At 45.8% G+C, this 19,795-nt stretch overlaps 2 protein-coding genes across 6 annotated transcripts; one reads left to right on the top strand and one right to left on the bottom strand.

The window, feature by feature from the left end:
* The first annotated feature begins 1,057 nt into the window (after positions 1 to 1,057).
* Positions 1,058 to 4,522, top strand: trim69 (tripartite motif containing 69). 4 transcript variants are annotated; one of them, XM_067257869.1, is made up of 6 exons: positions 1,060 to 1,766; positions 2,320 to 2,415; positions 2,519 to 2,926; positions 3,251 to 3,273; positions 3,372 to 3,487; positions 3,646 to 4,522. In XM_067257869.1, the coding sequence occupies exons 1-6, from the start codon at positions 1,122 to 1,124 to the stop codon at positions 4,188 to 4,190; spliced, it is 1,833 nt and encodes a 610-aa protein (XP_067113970.1). In that variant the 5' UTR covers positions 1,060 to 1,121; the 3' UTR covers positions 4,191 to 4,522. The 4 variants fall into 4 exon arrangements, with proteins under 4 accessions (XP_067113969.1, XP_067113970.1, XP_067113971.1 ...); XM_067257870.1 differs by having other exon boundaries at positions 1,061 to 1,766; positions 2,519 to 2,836; XM_067257871.1 differs by having other exon boundaries at positions 1,063 to 1,766; positions 2,519 to 2,752.
* A 1,077-nt stretch (positions 4,523 to 5,599) lies between these two features.
* On the bottom strand, positions 5,600 to 18,237 carry LOC136964005 (bone morphogenetic protein 1-like). 2 transcript variants are annotated; one of them, XM_067257867.1, is made up of 20 exons: positions 18,096 to 18,237; positions 15,303 to 15,444; positions 15,074 to 15,171; positions 14,671 to 14,788; positions 12,915 to 13,093; positions 12,713 to 12,818; positions 11,626 to 11,750; positions 11,371 to 11,486; positions 10,993 to 11,095; positions 10,299 to 10,415; positions 10,044 to 10,189; positions 9,521 to 9,716; positions 8,738 to 8,863; positions 8,117 to 8,277; positions 7,720 to 7,900; positions 7,386 to 7,511; positions 7,082 to 7,209; positions 6,715 to 6,928; positions 5,937 to 6,187; positions 5,600 to 5,812 (listed from the first exon to the last, which is right to left on the bottom strand). In XM_067257867.1, exons 1-20 carry the CDS (start codon positions 18,235 to 18,237, stop codon positions 5,678 to 5,680), a joined length of 2,910 nt encoding a protein of 969 aa, XP_067113968.1. In that variant the 3' UTR covers positions 5,600 to 5,677. The 2 variants fall into 2 exon arrangements, with proteins under 2 accessions (XP_067113968.1, XP_067113967.1); XM_067257866.1 differs by having other exon boundaries at positions 15,074 to 15,223; positions 15,334 to 15,444.
* Between the last annotated feature and the right edge of the window lie 1,558 nt (positions 18,238 to 19,795).

Genomic DNA, 19,795 nt, shown 5'->3' with positions numbered 1-19,795 from the left:
CATAAAAAGAATCTCCTCTGACTATGGAACGTACCATGTGACATGACCGTGACTGAGAATAATTAAGAACTGTTCAGACAAATTGGCAATCAATACGAAACGGTGTAAACGTTGCTACATTAATTATGTATATGATTAATACATAATCTCATGCTTTTAATTTTGAATAACGATTAGGGTGACTTATATAAATTGTCCTTATCGCATTCAATTAAACATACAGTATATAATGTACACACATCTGCATAACAGTTAGAAAAACAACATAGTGATTGTATAGTCTTAACTATAACACTTAGATTTGGCTTAGGTGGCTAGGGTTAGGGAATCGGGCTAGTAATCTGAAGATTGCCAGTTCGATTCCCGGCCGTGCCCAAATGACGTTGTGTCCTTGGGCAAGGCACTTCACCCTACTTGCCTTGGGGGAATGTCCCTGTACTTACTGTAAGTCGCTCTGGATAAGAGCATCTGCTAAATGACTAAATGTAAATGTAATGTAGATTTATAGTCTTAAACATGCTTAATTCACTTCAACAATGTTTACTGTAGGATTATTATCCATGACATGGAATAGCTAAGCCTGTAACCTTTTTAGTTGAAAATTTGAATGTAAGGTCCTGGAAGTTAAATGTTTTCAAGTGTACATTGTTGTATGAACAGCCAATAGGGAATCAAGACAGTGAGCTCTTGGTAAAATAGGACACATCTGTTTTCACTCACAGTGTTCACAGAGCACACACACATGTTATCACATATGGTTAAACAAATTAGTACTGACTAAGAGTTTCGGTACAGTAAAAAAAGGGACTTTGCTGAAGTTACCGCCTTAGCATTTTTTTTTCAAAACAACAACCTAAACGATCTAAGGATAGAATGACCGTGTCCCTCCCTTAAGTTTCCTGATGGGGGCTGTGACATCACAGAGGGGGCCGACAGAGCACAGCTCTCTATCTGGGACAGAGAGAGAGGCAGAGTCCGCCCCCCTCACCACCCCCTTCCTTTCCCACAGTAAACAGGAAGACTGGATGAGGCCAGAGAGGGAAGCCAAACGCACTGCTGGAGAAGAAGGAGCTCAAACAGCTGCAGACAGAGGACAAAGAAAGAACCAGAACACAGGAGGAATGAACAAGGCCCAGGAAAAGGTGAAAAATCTCCAGTCCACGTACACACTAAACTTAGAACGGAGATTCAAGCAGGAAGCTACACCGGAGAAGAAAAACTCGAAGACAAAGGAAGACATTTCAAAGCCAACCTCCAAGGAGAAGCAGAGGCCGTCGAATATGACCGCTCAGGTATCCAAAAGCTCAGCGCAGAGGCTCAGCAGAGACCTGACCTGCTCCATCTGTCTGGACCTCTTCAAGCAGCCTGTCTCCCTGCCCTGCGACCACACATTCTGCCAGGGATGCATTGCTGGCTACTGGGCTGGCCCCAGAGGCTCCGGCCAGGGAGGGACAGGTTCCTGCCCCCAGTGCAGGAAGGTGTTCCTTGGCCAGAGCTACAGGCCCAATCGAATCGTGGCCAATATCGTGGAGAGCTACTGCCAGGGGCTGGAGGAAAGCGAGGCCAGTGCCGGGGTCGGGGGTCGGCTGGGCGACGTGGAGGGCGCGGAGAAGCCCACCGCCCGCCCGCTTTGCGTGCGGCACAAGGAGGAGCTGAAGCTGTACTGTGAGGAGGATCAGGAGCTGGTATGCCTGGTGTGTGGGCTCTCACAAGAGCACAGGAACCACAACCTGGTCTGCGTCCTGGAGGCACAGCAGAGGCACAGGGTGAGTCGTCACGACGTTCGATCTCACCTCGGTCGACGAAACGTCCGTGTTCTGTCATTAGCTGCCGCATGTCAACGAGTGTAAGGGAATAAGATGTATGGACATTCTCTAGGCATTCAATGTAGGAAAGGCATTTCACCTAAGTCATGCGGTGAGGGACACACGGGGAAATAGCATGCGCCGTTCTGAATGCTCTCCCTATTGAATTGAAACTGAAAGCCTTTGTATGTCTCTGCATAGCACACAATCAGGAGTTTTATCAAATTTCTCACGCATGCTTTCATGCAGTGGCAGTTTGCGATCAACATTATGTGACAGCATATTTTCCCTCTTCAATTTGAATATAAAATCGCTTTAAAACGGCCGATTTATCGAAGATCTCAAATATGGATGGAAAAAGGTGGTTTGTTGTGTGCATATATATAGAGGCGTACTTTATCTCCCTGCATGCAGTCGAGGGTATTTACCATAACAGAGCTTAAGCCTTGCCTCGGCGTGGCCCCCAGAGGGCGCCTGGCAGGCTTTAGTAAATGGTCTGTTTCCTTCTACCCAGGTGTCTCTCAACAGCTCCATGGACTCCCTGAAGGCAGAGCTGAACACAGCGCTGCAGTGCGAGCGCGAGGCGGAGGACGAGGTGAAGAAGCTCAAGGTCAGTCGCCCCCGCCCTCGCTTCTTCCTCCGCGCGGAGCCTTTCGTACGCTTACCGCCCATCGCCCCCCTCCGCTGACCAATCGAAACCCCTCTGAACCCAGGAGCACACGGCCGACCTGAAGCAGCGCATCGAGGCCCAGTTCAGCGACCTGCACACCTTCCTGTACCAGGAGGAGAAGCTGGTGCAGGTGAAGCTGAAGACGGAGGAGAGGCGCGAGCTGATCCGATTGGACGAGCACAAGGCGCTGCTGTGCGTGGAGGTCTGCCGTCTGCAGAGGGCTCTGCACGACATCGAGGACAAGCTGAGGGAACAGGACCCCTTCTCCCTGCTCCGGGTGAGCCTGCGGTTCGAAAAACCCCAGACGCGATGCCTCGCGGCTCACGCGGGAGAATTCGAAAGCTGTCGATGCAAGGATAAGGTTTGGCTTTGCCTTGCTTCTTTGTTTGGTGACGAGTTCGGCATAAATTGGCTTCCACTAAATGGGAGGAGAGTTACAGTACACCCCTCTGTAAGTATCAGTAATTATGTAATCATTGCAGAGGAAACATTACATCTAGCTGCTAGGAGTGTGGGAGTAGGGGCAGGATGTGGAATGACCTCAGTCCTCCATGGCGAGGAGAAGGAGGGGGTGCAGCCCTTTCCCCAGCTCCAGGCTCAGGCTCAGGGCCAGGGACTTTCCCCAGCCTTCTCCAGCCATGGGGATATCCCGGAGGGTGGGGTTAGCTTGAGCCCAAACATTGATGTCATGTGGAAAACCGCTTTCCCTCTTCCTAAACACTGCCAAACTAATCATCCATCTCCTTCCTTTGTTTTTCCTTGCGTCTCGTCTCAGAACATTAAGACCCTTCTGCAGAGGTGAGAGTCTGGTAGGAGATTCGGTGTCGCCATTCGATCCTGCACCTCCCTCCCCACATTCCCGCTGCCTTGTCTAAGCGTGTGCTGTTTTCCCCCAGGCCGTCCCTGAAGTTTGAGAAGCCCGTGCTCACCGCGCCCAGCCTGTGCGAGGGCCGCTTTGCAGGGCCCCTGCAGTATCGCGTGTGGAAATCCCTGAAAGGAAGCATCTATCCAGGTACAGTAGCCACCGTCCCAAAAGCCACCGGCTTCGTTTGCGAGCGACAAATGGAAGCTCTACATCGGCACGAGACACGTTTATAGCCGGTGACACATTTAGTTCCTAGGCTGATCAGCCGGTCCTGAATTAACCCACCTGCAACAATCTGATCTCAGTTCCCGCAGCCATCACCTTCAACTCCAGCACAGCCAACCCCTGGCTGAGCCTCACCTCCTCCCTCACCTGTGTCCGCTACCAAAGCTTCAACCACTCCGTTCAGGACAACCCCCACAGGTTCAACGCCGCCCTGTCGCTGCTGGCCAGTCAGGGTTTCACCCATGGACGCCACTACTGGGAGGTCGAGGTGTACAGCAGCACCGTGTGGACCGTCGGGGTGGCCCGCGAGTCGGTGTCCAGGAAGGGAGTCATCAAGACCCTGCCGGCTAACGGCTTCTGGACTCTGTCCCTGTCCTATGGGATCCAGTACAGGGCTGGGACTGCCCCCCCCACCGTGCTGTCCCTGGAGGAGCCCTTGGCCAGGATCGGGGTCTACCTGGACTACAAGAGGGGTCTGGTGTCCTTTTACAATGCAGAGACCATGACACATTTGTACACCTTCAGGGAGGTGTTCACAGAAACGCTGTACCCTTACTTCAACCTCGGATTTCTGGATAAAGTCCATGAAAACGAGCCTCTGAAAGTTTTCCTCCCCAAGATCTGACTGGGGCTGGCGAGCTCCCACCGCGCACTCACAGTCTGACAATGCCTGAGGCCTACTGAAATCTCACTTCAAGTTTCATTTCAAAGGCTTGATGTCCTCCTGCCCTCATCTCTATGATGTTTTGAGATACAGTAGAAGAGAAGATCTACTATCACAACAGAGAGAAAAATGCTTAAACCGGTATCCAAATAATATGTAAAAAAGCCTGAATTTTCATAATGACATCACACAGCACTGCAGGACTGTTTTGTTTCGGCATAAATAGAATAATACATGTCAGGGTTTCCGGCAGAAAATGTGTCAGTTAAGGTGGTAGGGTGGAGTTTGCCACAGCTGGGGGGGGGGGGGGGGGAGAAAACAGGACAACGGCGGATATCGCCATTTTTTCGGGGGACGACGACGACTCCGTAGTTAAGGCGGCAGGCGTGTGTTGCTAAGGCGGCCGCCTTAACCGAAGGTGCTGCGGGAAACCCTGCATGTTATTATTATGCAAAATATCTGTCAGGTAAGTTAGTGTTGTACAAAGGTCTAATGCAGAAATAAATGCATTGTCGATTAGAATTATATTTTCTTGTATACCTAATCATGTATTTGAGTTATACTGTATAACCTTCACACTAAGCATGCCCTTTCCAATTAAACAATGTGCATCACCATGGTGTTTCAGTTTTAAATAACGTGGGAGTCAATTAGTCAGTGAGGGGTTGTGTCCGTTTCCATGCCCTACTCATCCGACCAATCAAACACAATACATCAGGATTTTCATGATTGTTCACTGAGAAGCCTCATGAATTATTTATTCATTTAGAGACTGACAAAATGTCTTGGAAACATGAACAGCATGTCTTGATTGCTTTTGATGAAAGCACTTACTGTAATGCAAGGTGCCAAACAAAACAGCATCACCACCTGCCAACAGCGCGTGGCCCACAAGTAGAAACAGCCATTGATTATTTATTTCTCGACTTAATCTTGAAAAAAATCTAGATTTACATCTACTGTGAATATATTCTACGATTTTTAACATACATATTGAATCTAATCTATTTCTATCGGCCTATAACTACGTTCCAATCTCCTTTATCAGTTCATCAAACGTGAAAATACCTTTTCTCAAAAATGCAAGGCATTGGGAATCACCAGGCCTCAAGGCCATTGGTTAACAACGGCTGATCAGGGAATAGGGTTTCTTACTTGGAACTCAACTCCACTTCCCTGTGTCAATGTTGTGCTGGTATCCTTTAGAGCAAATCATGTCCAGCTGTTCTCTCTCTCTCTGCCTCTCTCTCTCTCTCTCTCACTCTCTCTCTAATTGATTTCATTAAACGTTACCAACGATCTCCTGCTTCATTGTTAGGCTCCTCAGTCACAGAGTTTAAGGCGCTGGATTGGTAGGGGTCTTTCCAAGCCTCCACTGCCCTCTGGGGGAACTGGAGAGTGGAAGGGCCGGAATGAATGTGTCCTCTATCGTCAAGGGAACAAGGGGGTCACTTGCTTGTATGTAGTGTGTCCTGAAACTTTGTGCTTGTGTAGCGCACATGAAAGCCCTTCTTGTTGATGGTGTCGTCGGAATGAAACGTTAGAACAATGGCATCTCCAGCTGAGAAGATCTCTTCAGGGGGCTGAAAGGAAAGGAGGCATATATAGTCAAACCATCATTTGAGTAGCAAATCTAAAACAAGCAAAACAACTTTTTCTAACTTGAGCGGAACTTCCCTTAGTTGGGAAATAAGTGGTTAGCTTTACCCCAGATCCACAGTAGTGTCCGAGCCTGGGGGCCTTTACGTCTGCACCGTCAAAGAGCTCCAAGTAGTCATATCCACAGTTGGCCTCCTCCTCGATCTCAAAAGTCTGGAAGATGATTTCTACTCCGTAGCCTTTGTCGGCAGAGACCACCCACTGGCAGTCTAACCCTCCCGGATAGTTGTTATCCCCAAACTGGGCGTGGGAGTAGAGGTCCTTCGTCTTGACCTCAGCTTTAAGACTTCCTCCGCACTCTGAAAAATGCACAACCACCAAATTACAGACGAGAGGCAGAGAATAGCTCGTGCAAGCAAAGGAATGTTGCGAGCCTTTCGGGGAGGCAGCGGTTTCGCCCAAATGCACTGCAATTTTCATGAGGGATTGCAAGAGCATAATCTTCTGAGCGTAGAAACTATCTTTAACACCCTGCTGCCGAGGAGAGCTATGGTACAATTCCCTCGACATTATAATCCATTTCTTTTTTCACTTTTATTTCAGGGGTAAGGAATTTCACTATGATAGAAAATACGTTTGATCTTTACACAAATCCATAGAAATTTGCTGTCACTGCGGGGGTTTATTGACATGCACACCGGAGCAGGAAATTTACATTGAAATGACCTTCAGTATTGTGCTTCCTTGTCAAACGTATCTAGAGAAGAGCACAAGACCTGCAATTATTGTTACTCATGGTAACCGTAATACAGTATTGAGAAAAAATTACAAAACCCCGATCTGCAAATCCCTTGCAAATGGCCGGCCCTGGGCCCGCTGTGCTCACCCGCGCTGTGCGAAGCCTTAAAGCCCCTCTTTTGCACAGAGTTGTCCGAAAAGAAACGTAGGAACAATCGGTTGCCGCTGGAGACGACCGGGGATGGCTTATGGGCGCCACAGAAGCGACCTAAACTGGGAGCGCGCCCGTCCCGCCCATCGTAGATCTCCAGGTGGTCATAGGCGCACTCGAGGTGGGCCTCCATGTCGATCTCATCGAAGGCCTGAGAGGAACATACATACTGAATGTACTGGGAGCCCGAGAGGTACTGCAGACGTCAACCACAAACACGCAAGAGTGTGAGGACAATACGGTTCAGACAAAAGGTGGAGTGGAAATAGGTGTGGCTGTATGGATGGAGATGCCTAAAACATACAATCTTGATGCGATGACCCAGGGTGGTGGACAGGGCCCAGGTGCAGGCCTTCTTGCTGGGGTACTTGTCCGGCCAGTTCGGGCTGGTGATTGTACCTGAGACGGCGCTCACCAGATGGTCACAGCCAGCTGGAACAGAAACAGCTTCAAATGACTGTCCATTCTCTGTGACCCACTGATCACTTATGAAGCCCAAAGAGCTAAACAAGTTGCCACGGGTTGATCGTACATGCTGATATGTTCGATGTATGAATGAGTGGGAAGCTGTGTGGTCATTGGATGCACACCGAAGTTGGGACATATACCTTCCTTGCAGTCGTGTTTGTTGTCATGGAGAACGAACCCACTGCGACACTGACAGCTGTAGCTTCCGAAGGTATTGAGACACTCCTGTTGGCAGCCACCGTTCTCTTTCGAACACTCATCCTTGTCTGGGGAACAAAAGGTTTGTGTGGAATACAAGTGTTTACTGGCCTGAGATCCGCCTAACAATTGAAAACCCCTTGGAACCCCCTGATTTTAGAGTATTACATCATACAGTATCACAGCATATTATAAAGTATCAAGCATCTTGTCAACGTGTCCATTACGGATTCACAGCTTGACAGCGTTGTTCCAATAATACGTTGCAGGACTCACCGAAGAAGAACTGGGCTTTGAAGCCCTTCTTTGACACAGTGTTGTCTGACTTGAATTCAACACGCATGTTGTTGAACTGGGAAGTGATTGTCTCTGGTTTCTCCGCGCCACAGAATTTCCCATGGAGCCGAGAATCAGCCGTCAGCCCACTTCGCACCTCAACATAATCATATTTACATACCTGGTAAAGACAAATAACATATCAGTTCCTCTCTACAGCGTGCAATATAATATAGAATCATAGCAGGGACTGCCATGATTGGCCCAGCCTAATAATCAACTGTGCTATAGTACAATGTCTCAAGACATTCAATTTAATTGCCCTTTGCATGGAACGTCTGACTTCCGCTGCCTGTTTTCCCATTTTAATATGCGCCTCTAATCCAGCAGTGCTTACATCATTGCCCTCCGTCTCGAAGACATCAAAGAGCAGGGTGATGCGGTACTGGATGGGGGCCACCAGCTGCCATACACAGTTCTTGTTGGGGGGGTACTCCTTGGGCCAGCCGGGGGTGTTGATGGACCCGTTGAGCTTGGTGATGAAGCCGCCACACGCAGCTGCTAGGGTGGAGACAGGGCATACGTCAATACGTTACCACGGAGACCACTCCGCATCTCCGCACTCGCCAGTCACATCCGTCGGGTAGCGCGGAGACAAGGTAGGATAGGTCGAAAGTGCATTCGTTCATGATTTAATTGCGAAATCGTAGCCAGATCGAACCCCGCGGAGTTACAGCAGCGGGCAACCTCGTACGTAGGGAGTCAGGTGGCTGAGCGGTTAGGGAATCGGGCTAGTAATCAGAAAGTTGCCGGTTCGATTCCCGGATGTGCCAAAATGACGTTGTGTCCTTGGGCAAGGCACTTCACCGTACTTGCCTCGGGGGGGAATGTCCCTGTACTTACTGTAAGTCGCTCTGCTAAATGTAATGTAAATCCTCCTGACATTTTTTTGACAGTTTGTTTTCCTCCCAGGTGATAGGGGGTCTGTATAAAATGTAGATGTCTGTTCTTCTCTCACCCTCACAGCCGTGTCTGTCGGAGGACAGCTCGTAACCAGGGTCACAGGCGCACCGGTAACTCCCTAAGGTGTTCAGGCAACGCTGCTCGCAGTTGCCGTTGTCCGCCTTGGAGCACTCATCCATCTCTGTCAGACAGAAACAAACGAATGAGTGACAAGGATGACCAAATCATCAGCGCCGCTGTGCGATTCGCTACATGTATAATATATGCTATAAAAATCAATAAAAAAATGCAATATAAAACCTTTAAAGACTCCATTCCTGTGTTTTATTTGATTTGTTTCTATTTTCCGAGAATTTGTGCTCTCTACATGTCAAAAGGCCATTAAATAGGAGAGTGACCTGTTGGAGGTGAGGCTGACTGGGAGCACAAAGCTTTTGACCTTGCTGTATGATTATTCTGCTGGCTTGTTGGTCGAGGATAATTAGTCATTATAGTGACTGTAAGAAAGGTATATTCACATTGGTATCTCCACTGTCAAGCATGAGTGTAGGAGGGATCTACCCAGGAGCACAAACTTTTGTTCATTCGAAACAAATGCACGGCAAGGGGCACTCAACAGAAATTCAAACAACTGCCGAAACAAAGACTGACAATGAAGGAGCACATACATGGCAGGGCATCACACAGGGTAATCACACACGGACAAAAGCTGAACAAATGAATAGTTCTTTTGAATTCTGAATTGTAATGGTGCCTTCATCCTCCTCCTCCTCCTCTTCCTCCTCCTCTCCATTATCAGTAGCACCATCATCAGCTAACAAAACACACTGCCACTGACCTTTGAAGTAGTTGGCAGCAAACCCAGCCTTATTGACGGAGCCGTCAGACACAAACTTCATCCATAGCCGGTTGGAGCTGCTTTTGATGTCGTCTGGTTTGTCGTAGCCACAGAATCTTCCGAGCAGAGGGCTTCCCTCCGAGTGGCCGTCTCTCACCTCCAGGTAGTCATAGGCACAGTTGTCATGCCTCTCAATCTATAGCATATCCAAGCAGGAGGTGGAAGTCGGTACTTTGGGACCCCACTTCTGTCTGAAGCTAAATGCACACTGCTCAGTAATTGCTATAGTATGGACATTCATTCAATCGAGTCCAGCACTGTATTGTACTCAGAAAGGCACAATGAATACAAATGTCCTACCTGCTCCCCCTAACCCTACTCCCCCTGACCTTGTTACCTACTGGAGGCATTGTGATGGGACTACTTATTTTTTCTTCCCTATCTCACAGCCTCGACAATCTCACTCCTTTATGTCTCTCTCTGCATCTTTCTCTTTGTCCCTTCACTCTCCCTCCGCTTTTACCTCAAAAGACTGGAAGGAGAGGCCAACATGGAAATCCTGTGCCACCGTGATCTTCCACACGCACACTTTGTTGGGCCGGTAGTCGTCGGGATAATTGGGAGATTGAATCTGGCCATTGTCACGATTGACCTCTCCCCCACAGATGGCTGCAGGGCGAAAAGGAAGGAAGTAAACCTTCCATGAATTCTCCCAACAACAATATGGATTTCCACGTCTTCCCATTCATTTGAGATCAATGAGACCCATTCGGAATACCTTCGTACACCGCCGAGAAGCCCTTGCCCACCCAATTGCTGCTGCTCCGGAATTCAATCCACAGACGGCTGTCAGTTGAGATGATTGGTTCAGGAAGCTGGTCGCCACAGAGACGGCCTAAAGCAAATAAATGAGCACACCAACGCACCAGTGCAAATGTGAGGGTTGGCTGACTGCAGCGGTATTGAGGATCCATCTGTTATTTTTCACCTTATTTGCATGGCTTTGCATTTAAATGATGAATATGAATAATGAATGAGGTCATAATTATAATATATATTCAACTTTTGTACTTGTGTCTTATGTTTTGTCCATTACATTTGCTTTATGAAACCTTTTAGAATTACTAAAGTTGAGGTAAAAATTATGAGATTCTGCTACTGCTTGATGAAGATATGGTTGAACAACATTCAACAATATAGTGCTCATACACAGCAAATCCTAAAGTGTTCATTTTACGCCAGCTGTGTTTGTATACTCTCAAAAGAGTGGACCTAAATAACCCCCACCAGGCAAGATGAACACTGAAATGAGCTGTGCATGTTACCTGCCGCGATTCTGCTTTACACCCAACAACACCACACAAAAGGTTACACTTTGAACCCGGAGGGCTTTCCCAGGCAGATGCAGACTGGTGTCTCTGAGTCGCTCCCTGTGGAGGAGTTCTACTGTGTGAGCTCATCCATGTAAAGACCTGTCAGTGGGCCTTTTCTCCAGAACCCATCCCGGACCTCCACATGGTCGTACCAGCACAAGTGACTCCTGTAGAGATCCATGGAGGTGAAATTCAGAATAATCTGTGTGAAACACCCAAGAGGATAAGAGGGGGGGGGGGGGGGGGGGGGGTAAATGGACAGGAAATAAGGAAGTGAAATGGGAAGACAGGCGTTTGTGATGAATTGAAATTAAAGCTATAGATTTGTCCTGTCATTCCCCACATTTCACAATAGCCACATTATTTAACACATTATTTAGCCACATTATTACTATCACCAATCAGTCTTGTGAAAACCTCCACAAAGCATGTGTGTCTGTTTGTGTGTGTGGGGGGGGGGTAACATTTTGAACCCACCTTCTCTCCAGGTGTTACAGATATTCTCCAGACACAGTGAGCATATGCCGCATAGCCGTTAGGAAACCCAGGAGAGGAGAGGTTTCCAACACTGTCCTGTAAGCTCTCCCCGCATTCTGTCCAACACATCACACAACACCAGGTTAGTCGGTACTTAACAATCGTAGAATCATCTCCACCAGAAGACGACTTGCTTATGTTCAGTAACTATAGTCACGATAAAGGCACGAGAGGGTTGGAGAAGTCGAGTCTTACTTGGACACTTGTAGAGTTTGCGAGCTTGGGCAATGTCTCCTTTGCTGAGTCTGGTTCTCTGCCCTATGGGTGGCCTGAACCCGTTCACGTCATAGCGCGGCAAAATGGTGTCTAGGAAAATCCCTCTGCGTTTGAGACAAGACGATAAGAGGAGAGAGAGGAGAGGCAGGCAGCTTGTGGGGAAGGAAGGCATTTAACTTCAGGAGTCAGGTGGCTGAGCGGTGAGGGAGTCGGACTAGTAATCCCAAGGTTGCCAGTTCGATTCCCGGTCATGCCAACTGACGTTGTGTCCTTGGGCAAGGCACTTCACCCTACTTGCCTCGGGGGAATGTCCCTGTACTTACTGTAAGTCGCTCTGGATAAGAGCGTCTGCTAAATGACTAAATGTAAATGTAACTTATCTGTCAATAAATAAACCAACAGCAAATAAAATAATTATATAAAAAAAGAATGCCAAACTATTCTAAAACAGTGAGTCGGATTATTGCTTGGGTCATTCACAGTACTGGTGATCATTTCCTAATAAAGGCTTGGGCTAGCTTGGGGAATATTATATGCTGAGCTTTGAAATAGCAGAGCAGGCTTGTTTGACACTTTCATTACTTTATCAACCTCCTTTTGTCTCCCGGGGAGCAAGCTGGGGGCTGACTCTCACCCAGTTCCCATGGTGATGCGCCCATGAATGACAGGCATGTGCAAGCTGAGCGGTCTGAATGAGAGCTTTACAGTAGACTGTGCCAACCAGCTCAGTGGAGCCCACCCCTGAATACCAGAAAACAAGGCCACCGCAGCCCAAATGATCCTACACAAAGCCCCACCAGGCTGGCCTCCACGACCTGGGCCAGAGAGGAGGTGAAAGCGCCCCCCCCAAAAAAGAAGCTCAACAGAGCAAAAGCAACAGGGTAACAACTTGCACGAGACAGCGATGAAAAGGGGGCTGCTGTGAAATAATTGGCCCTCACCTGCAGGACCAAACAAATATGATCTGATTCGGTTCGGCTCGGGGCCTCGTCCAAACAAAGACACAGATGTGGCTGTATGATGGAACGCAAGCCCCAACTTGAACGAGGATTAGTGACGCGCTGACCTGGAGAATGTGTTCCTTGCATAATGCATGATGCTGTCAAAGTCGTATCCTTCGCCGAGTGAGTGGACCTCTCCTGGCTCCATCTTCAGGAAGTTGTACTCTTGTCCTGTTCATCGATTGTTAACTCAAGTCATGGAGGAAGTGCTCAACTGCATCTGGTGCATCAAAACAGCAAGGCAAAAAAGACACGCGTGCTTCTTACCTGGCTGGATGTTGTCTCTGATAATGCTCACGTGCTCATCTCTGTCTGGCCGTGTATGTTCGTGCCAGAAGCCGATGACATGGCCCAATTCATGCACGACTATCCCAAACTTGTCACAGTTCTTGCCTATGGAAATAGCCTGTGGACCCCCGCCCCTTCTCCCCACATAGGAGCAACAACTGGAGGGACACAGGAAGCAGAGGGACACAGGAAGCAGAGGGACACAGGAAGCAGAGGGACACAGGAAGCAGAGGGACACAGGAAGCAGAGGGACACAGGAAGCAGAGGGACACAGGAAGCAGAGGGACACAAGAAGCAGAGAGACACAGGAAGCAGAGGGACACAGGAAGCAGAGAGACACAGGAAGCAGAGGGACACAGGAAGCAGAGGGACACAGGAAGTAGAGGGACACAGGAAGCAGAGGGACACAGGAAGCAGAGGGACACAGGAAGCAGAGGGACACAGGAAGTAGAGGGACACAGGAAGCAGAGGGACACAGGAAGCAGAGGGACACAAGAAGCAGAGAGACACAGGAAGCAGAGAGACACAGGAAGCAGAGGGACACAGGAAGTAGAGGGACACAGGAAGCAGACGGACACAGGAAGCAAAGAGTCACAGGAAGCAGAGGGACACAGGGGACAGGAACAAAGTCCAATCAAATCAAACCTATATTACCTGAAACACTATAGGACACAAAAAGCATTACAGAACACAACAAACACAACAACAAGCTTGGAATGCTTGTTATGAAATAGCAAAGAGACAGTACAGAACACAACGTATCTATCCATGCCGCTGGCTTAGCCACCACCATAAATATCAAAGAGAATAGCAGGCGAGGTATGTTTTAACATTTCGCTAAAAGGTTTTCAATTTTGAGGTTCTCTTGCAGAATATTCCAAAGGCTGAGAGCATAACAACTAAAAGCTCTCCATGTCTCTTGATCCTGTCTTTAGGAACTGTTATCAGTTCAGTGCCAGAAGACCGGAGGGATGTGTATCTTGACAGCATGCTGGAAAAGGGACATTTGGGACACAGGGACATTGAGACCCGGGTACATAGGGACACAGGGTGGTTCATCCAGGTGTCACACTTTGTCCCCTTGATTCAACGAATGGCCCTGAGAGTGAAATATGCTATTGGTCAAATACTATGATAAATCATGCTGCAATCAAATCAACGCAATCGAAAAGCTACATGACAATTGGTAGCCATCACCCTTCTTGATTTCCACTAAGCAGTGATGGGGCAACTAACTGAAGGCCTGAGTGAGCTGGGATGAGCTGTGTAGAGACTGTCCTAGACATAAATCACAGAAATGATCAGCTTCTTTGGACTGAGTCCAATCATTTACACCACTAGGTCCTGAATTCTAGCAGCCAGACAAAGGTTCAAATAATGATTGATCTTTGGTGCTTTCACGAAAAGAGCATATGAACTACTTGACTAAAACTTGTGACTTGAATAATAATAAACGCTTGGATGATAGGTGCACAGAATGCTCTATGAAGCCTTTCAACTTGCTTGTTAAAAAGATTACACTCTAAGTTTAAATGTATTCCTGTCCACTGAGAGATCTATATTCTATGCTCCCTGCTGTTTTATTTTATGAACTTGGGCTAGCTGCTCCAAGGCAGGGAGGGTTACCTCAGATAGAACCACATTGCCAAAGACAAACCAATTTTCATTGCAAATAACTGGTGAAATCAATACGTGGGTGCCTTGACAGGGTGACAGGATTTTAGAGTCTCCTTACCCACAAGGTCGATAGGTGAAGACAATGTAGCTCTCCTCGTTCGTTCTGTCAATGAAGGTCACGCAGGTGTGCTTCTCCCAGTGTCGCATTGCCTGCCGGAAAATGGCTCGCTGACTGCCTAAAAAGATTCAGTGTTTTTCAATGCTCCTTCAATCCATAACTGTGTTTACAATACATACTGTAGGTTAGGGAACGTTTGTGGAAATAGACATCAATGTCAAACACAATTCTTTTTTTTCTATAATGTGTGTTCTAAAAAACTAACTATGTTACTTGGCTCTAAGGGAACAATATTGAATCAATCTCTAGGTCAAGAAAATGTATATAAGCGTTGGTAAACGTACTGTCTGTTCGATTTCTCTGGTACCTACCAGTTTGACTGCAAGTTTGACTTTGGACTCACCACTGAAATTGCCACTAATAACATAAGGGATAACTCCATCTGGCCACACCCTCTCAGACCTAGAGGTGGCCGCCCGTTTTGTACGACGCAATCCCTGTCTGCCTGCGTCCGTTCCGCCCTCACTGCTCTCAGCGAAGGACGACGTGTTCACTGTAACAAACACATGCAAACAGTGTTGGTTTCCGTTAAGGTAACACGGCGTGGTCTTCAAGACGGCTAGCGATGATACATGGAGGCTGACTCCTGTCTGGATCCCATACCTGGCTGTGTCTCATTGCTATGCCGGCTGTGCCTTGTAGCATCCAGAACCCGGACCACATCAAACATAAGGAGGTCCTCCTCATCCAAGGCGATGTCTCCTGAAAAGGCAGCTGAGATGCACACACACACATGCACACACACCCGATCTATCACTCTGTCTGCTATTTGTGGCGAGTAAATATAAAAGTATAAATATTGAAGTATTGCTTCTCTCTCTTTCCCAATGGAAGGTCAGAATCGCAAGGCTCTGTGATTCTGATATTCTGTTTGACCAGCACACACACACCTTTCTCACACAGTACAGCCTTGCTTCACTATGAGAGAACTCCTGTACTCCTGTACTAGCAGTCACATAGGAATAAATACATTGGGACACCTTTTCCAGCCCTGGAAATCCCTAGAGTTTTAGCCGGCATCATGACATTCTGTGCTACTGAGGAACTGTTTATTAATTTTTCGGTCATTTTATTTAATTTATTAGCACAAAATAATGGGTTCAAAACTAAAGCATATTTTTAAAATGATTTTCACTACTGAATCTTTTTTACAAGGGACTATGGTCATACAATAACAGTATATGTTGTTATATACCTGTACACATTATACACATTATATACTTTATTTGATGTCGCACTGACCCGATTCCATCCAATTTGGTTGTAGTACAATGCACAATGACAATAAAGATTCTATTCTATTCTACACATAATTGCAACATGTCAGTTAAACTAAAACCTGTTGACTATCCACAAACTCCCAAAGTGACTGAGGGAAGTATTTAACAGTAACAAAGGATTTAGGCAGGTAAGTACAGTATATAGACCTCTCATTAACCCAATAGTTTCCAGTAGCTTGTTTACCTTTTCTTAGTGTGTTCTGTAATGTTTATTTTCATATACATATCATATTCATATCAAATCCTTTGTCACCCCTGCAAGCGGGTACAGATACAGCCCCCCTAGAGTTCATAAACATGTCATCTAAGACAATAATGTGGATGTCAAAATGGAACCGTAAAATTACCCACATGCAAGTGCATTTACACTTGAGGTCCGAACGAGCTTATCAAATCATTGGCCAGGTCTTGCCTTTGAAGCCAATTCACTCATGCAAAGCGAGATTATGAATGGGTCACTGCCCCCCAGCCCTGTAGCTAGCACAAAATGCCCTGCGGCCAGAGGGATTTCATCGGCGCCCCAAAAGAGGACTGCCGGACTGGCCTCAGAAACCTCTGGTCTCCAGGCAACACATCCGTCGAGAGAGGTGAGGTGTGAGGTGAGAGAGTGATGACCTTGAAGAAGACCAATGAAGGTGGAAAGTGAAGACGCAACTATGAAAGGATATTAAGGGACGTAGGGACAAGATGGTGTTTATGAGCTTTAATCTAATGTCAAAATGGTGTCACCAGCTCTGTAGCTAAAAATAAACAGAGCAACTACACAAGCTCTGAAAAAAGACATTGGACGGGTTTCCCAGATTCGTTAAGAGCTTCTTAGCGCTAAGAGCTTCTTAGGAGTGCTCTTCTTAGGAGCGCTCTTAGGATGTTCCTAAGAAGCTCTCAACGTTAAGAGCTTCTTAACGAATCTGGGAAACCCGGCCATTAACTGTGGAACTATTAATGTGGAGAAAATAATGTTGTGGTGGAAAGGGTTTCCATAGAGTACCTGTAGGAAGTCTACTTTAAAAAGCATAGTTTAACTTATTAACTTAGTATGGGAGTGTATGGACTTTCCAGGGGTAGGTGGATGTTACCATTGATCTTGTTTTGGTAACACAACCTGTAACTTTCCCCTTTACAATACCTACCTACCCCTAAGTTATAAGTGATACTGTTATCACTTTATTATGTTTTTACTATACGTATTTCTTTGCAGTTACATGGGTGTTAGTCTTGATGTAAAGTGTTGGCATGTAATAATTGTATGTTGGTTAACTACCTCAGTAGCCTACCATAATAATTACAGTATAATTTAGCCAACTAAATATTACATTATGTGCCAAAGTGATTAAGAGCATTGTTGAACATTGAAAAGTGTGTCGTATCAGCTAAGATACCAAGAATTCGGTGATGTTAATGGGTCGTGAACTTCAGGAAGTCAATGCACGACTGTTGGGCCAAGTAGGCCACTGTAGACTCTCTTTATCACTGCCAGGATTTGGTGAGGTATGCAGACTTTCACCGGGACGAAAATTAATGCCGGTTTTTTCATGCAGTGTAATGTCACATGATGTCCTAACATTCAAAAAAATAAGTATCTCATTTTGTCAATTGTGTGTTGTGCCTAGATGGTTGATAAAAACTAATAATTTAATCTGTAAGGTTGAAAAGGAAACATTTCTGCAAATAAATGTGCAACAGACGTTCTATGGGGAAAATAGGAAGTGCAGTAGAGTGTAAAATTAATTAATTATATAGGCTACAACTGTTCTCAAAGTTGTACAATTTAGTAAGACCTTTTAAATGCTAATTAAAAAGTAAGGTTTTATTAGAAATAATTGCCAATGGCAATACCGGTTTGTCGAAAACAGCTTGTGACTCATCAAATGACTTAGATAAAAAAAGACCCTCTAGTACATTCTTGATAGATGGTTAAATAACACAGTGAGTGATTGGAACAGGACGCACACATTCACTTGCGTCTCAGACGTGCTTAAAAGAATCAAAAACCTTTAACTTTAAGATCGTGGAGTAGCCTAGGTTAGCCTATCTATTCAAACCCAACGCAGATGATTTTACACAAGAGGGGACAAATCACGTTACCAGCTTTGCAGGGATCCTTGTAGTCGATTGCGTCTGGGTAACTGAGGTCAACCAAGTTGCCCGTGTCTTCTAACTCTAATTCAACCGCTAGAAGAACGCGTAGACAGGACAGCAGAAACAAATACCTCGGAAAAATAGGCATACCTGTACCTTGTTGTCGGAATATGCACAGGTTTAGAACAAAAACAATTCAAAGACAGAGGAAGGAAAGGGAGACACAGAGACGATTTTGGGACTTTGTATAGGGCGGCGGACGGGTCTAAACACTGCACTGCCTCTCCGCATGTGTTCGTTCTGGGGCAGTGATTCGCTAACCCATCCGGGCGCAGAGCCAGCATCCCATAGAAATGCTAGTAGCCTACAGACAAAGCATAATGGAGGTCGTTACCTTGGTTCTAATATGTAGCCTATGGTTGTTATGCTTGCTTTGTAGCATTATGCCCACCAACCTGAGGCCGACTACTTCAGAAAAAATATATTTTCTTTTTTTTAAATTATAAGTAATTGAGTAAACCTAAAGTAGGCCTGCACGGGTCCAGGTGAGTAAACTATAGAATTGTATCCAACTAACATCTCTGTATTCAAACGGATATTTCATCAAGTTATTAATAAGTGATTATCAGGCCATCAAACTGTAAAAGCTTGTGAGAGAGCTGTTGATATCGTAGAGATGGAGCAAGTGTCAAAATCTCTCATGGACAGCCCCTTATCCTACATGGAAAAAACTGGCGAGTGAGTTAAAATGACTAGTGCACAGTGCCCGTGATGCAGTCGACGATGAAGATATCGGTGACACACAAACACAGAGATTCCTGGAATAATAAATAGTACAGTGTTTGTGTTTTTTTTGCCTGTTATGCAGCTGCAGCGTTTACATTTCTCAGATCACAATTGGAATGATCAAAACTACTTGTTCAACGACATCATCTAGTTATTTATGCATGTCATAAAAGCAATTACTAATTTTAAGGATCAAATTGCCAATTCTTCTGTACATTCATGCAAATGAATGTAGCATACAATTGTCTGCTGTTTCCTACATTAACAATTGCTTTTATAATGTTATCGATATTTATTGGTTTTCTATTGACAGGTCTTACCCCCTCATTGTTATAAACACCTTAGCCATATTTTACATTAGAAAATACTTAAGAGTACTATGTTATAGCCTATTGACAACATGGTAAAGCATTTTGAGTATCTTGCTTGTGAACAATGACTAAGTAATCATTTTGATGGCACTGACATGTTTATTGACATGCATATCTGTCTTTGAGAGATGAACTAAGGATTTTGAGATTTTGATTTTTTTGCAGGTACACATTGTATGGTGTTTGTATGAATTCTTTTGACACTGACAAAGGACAGATTAGGTTATATTACTATATAGCCCGTTTGCGGCTCGAAAGATCCTTATCACAATCGCTTACTGTAGTGCAGTTCAGCTCAACTCGGTTGTATTTATATTGAAGTACCAGCTCCATAGCTGAAGCCATATTAATGGTTAAAAAAAAAGGTTTTTTATTTAAAAGTTACAATGATGCTTAGCCTCACATTTTGTCAGTATGTTTAAACATTTAATACCAACGACATAATACAATACTTTAAATAACCTGCCAATTCAATCCAATACAGCTGTGAATACATGTAAAATGATCAATATTTACAGTAATTAATGAGCAAAATAAACAATTTATGTT

Source organism: Osmerus mordax, chromosome 20 (genome assembly GCF_038355195.1).
Source record: "Osmerus mordax isolate fOsmMor3 chromosome 20, fOsmMor3.pri, whole genome shotgun sequence".
Classification (NCBI taxonomy): domain Eukaryota; kingdom Metazoa; phylum Chordata; class Actinopteri; order Osmeriformes; family Osmeridae; genus Osmerus; species Osmerus mordax.
Note: the sequence above shows the minus strand (reverse complement) of the source record. Positions and strands in the feature narration are given on the sequence as shown.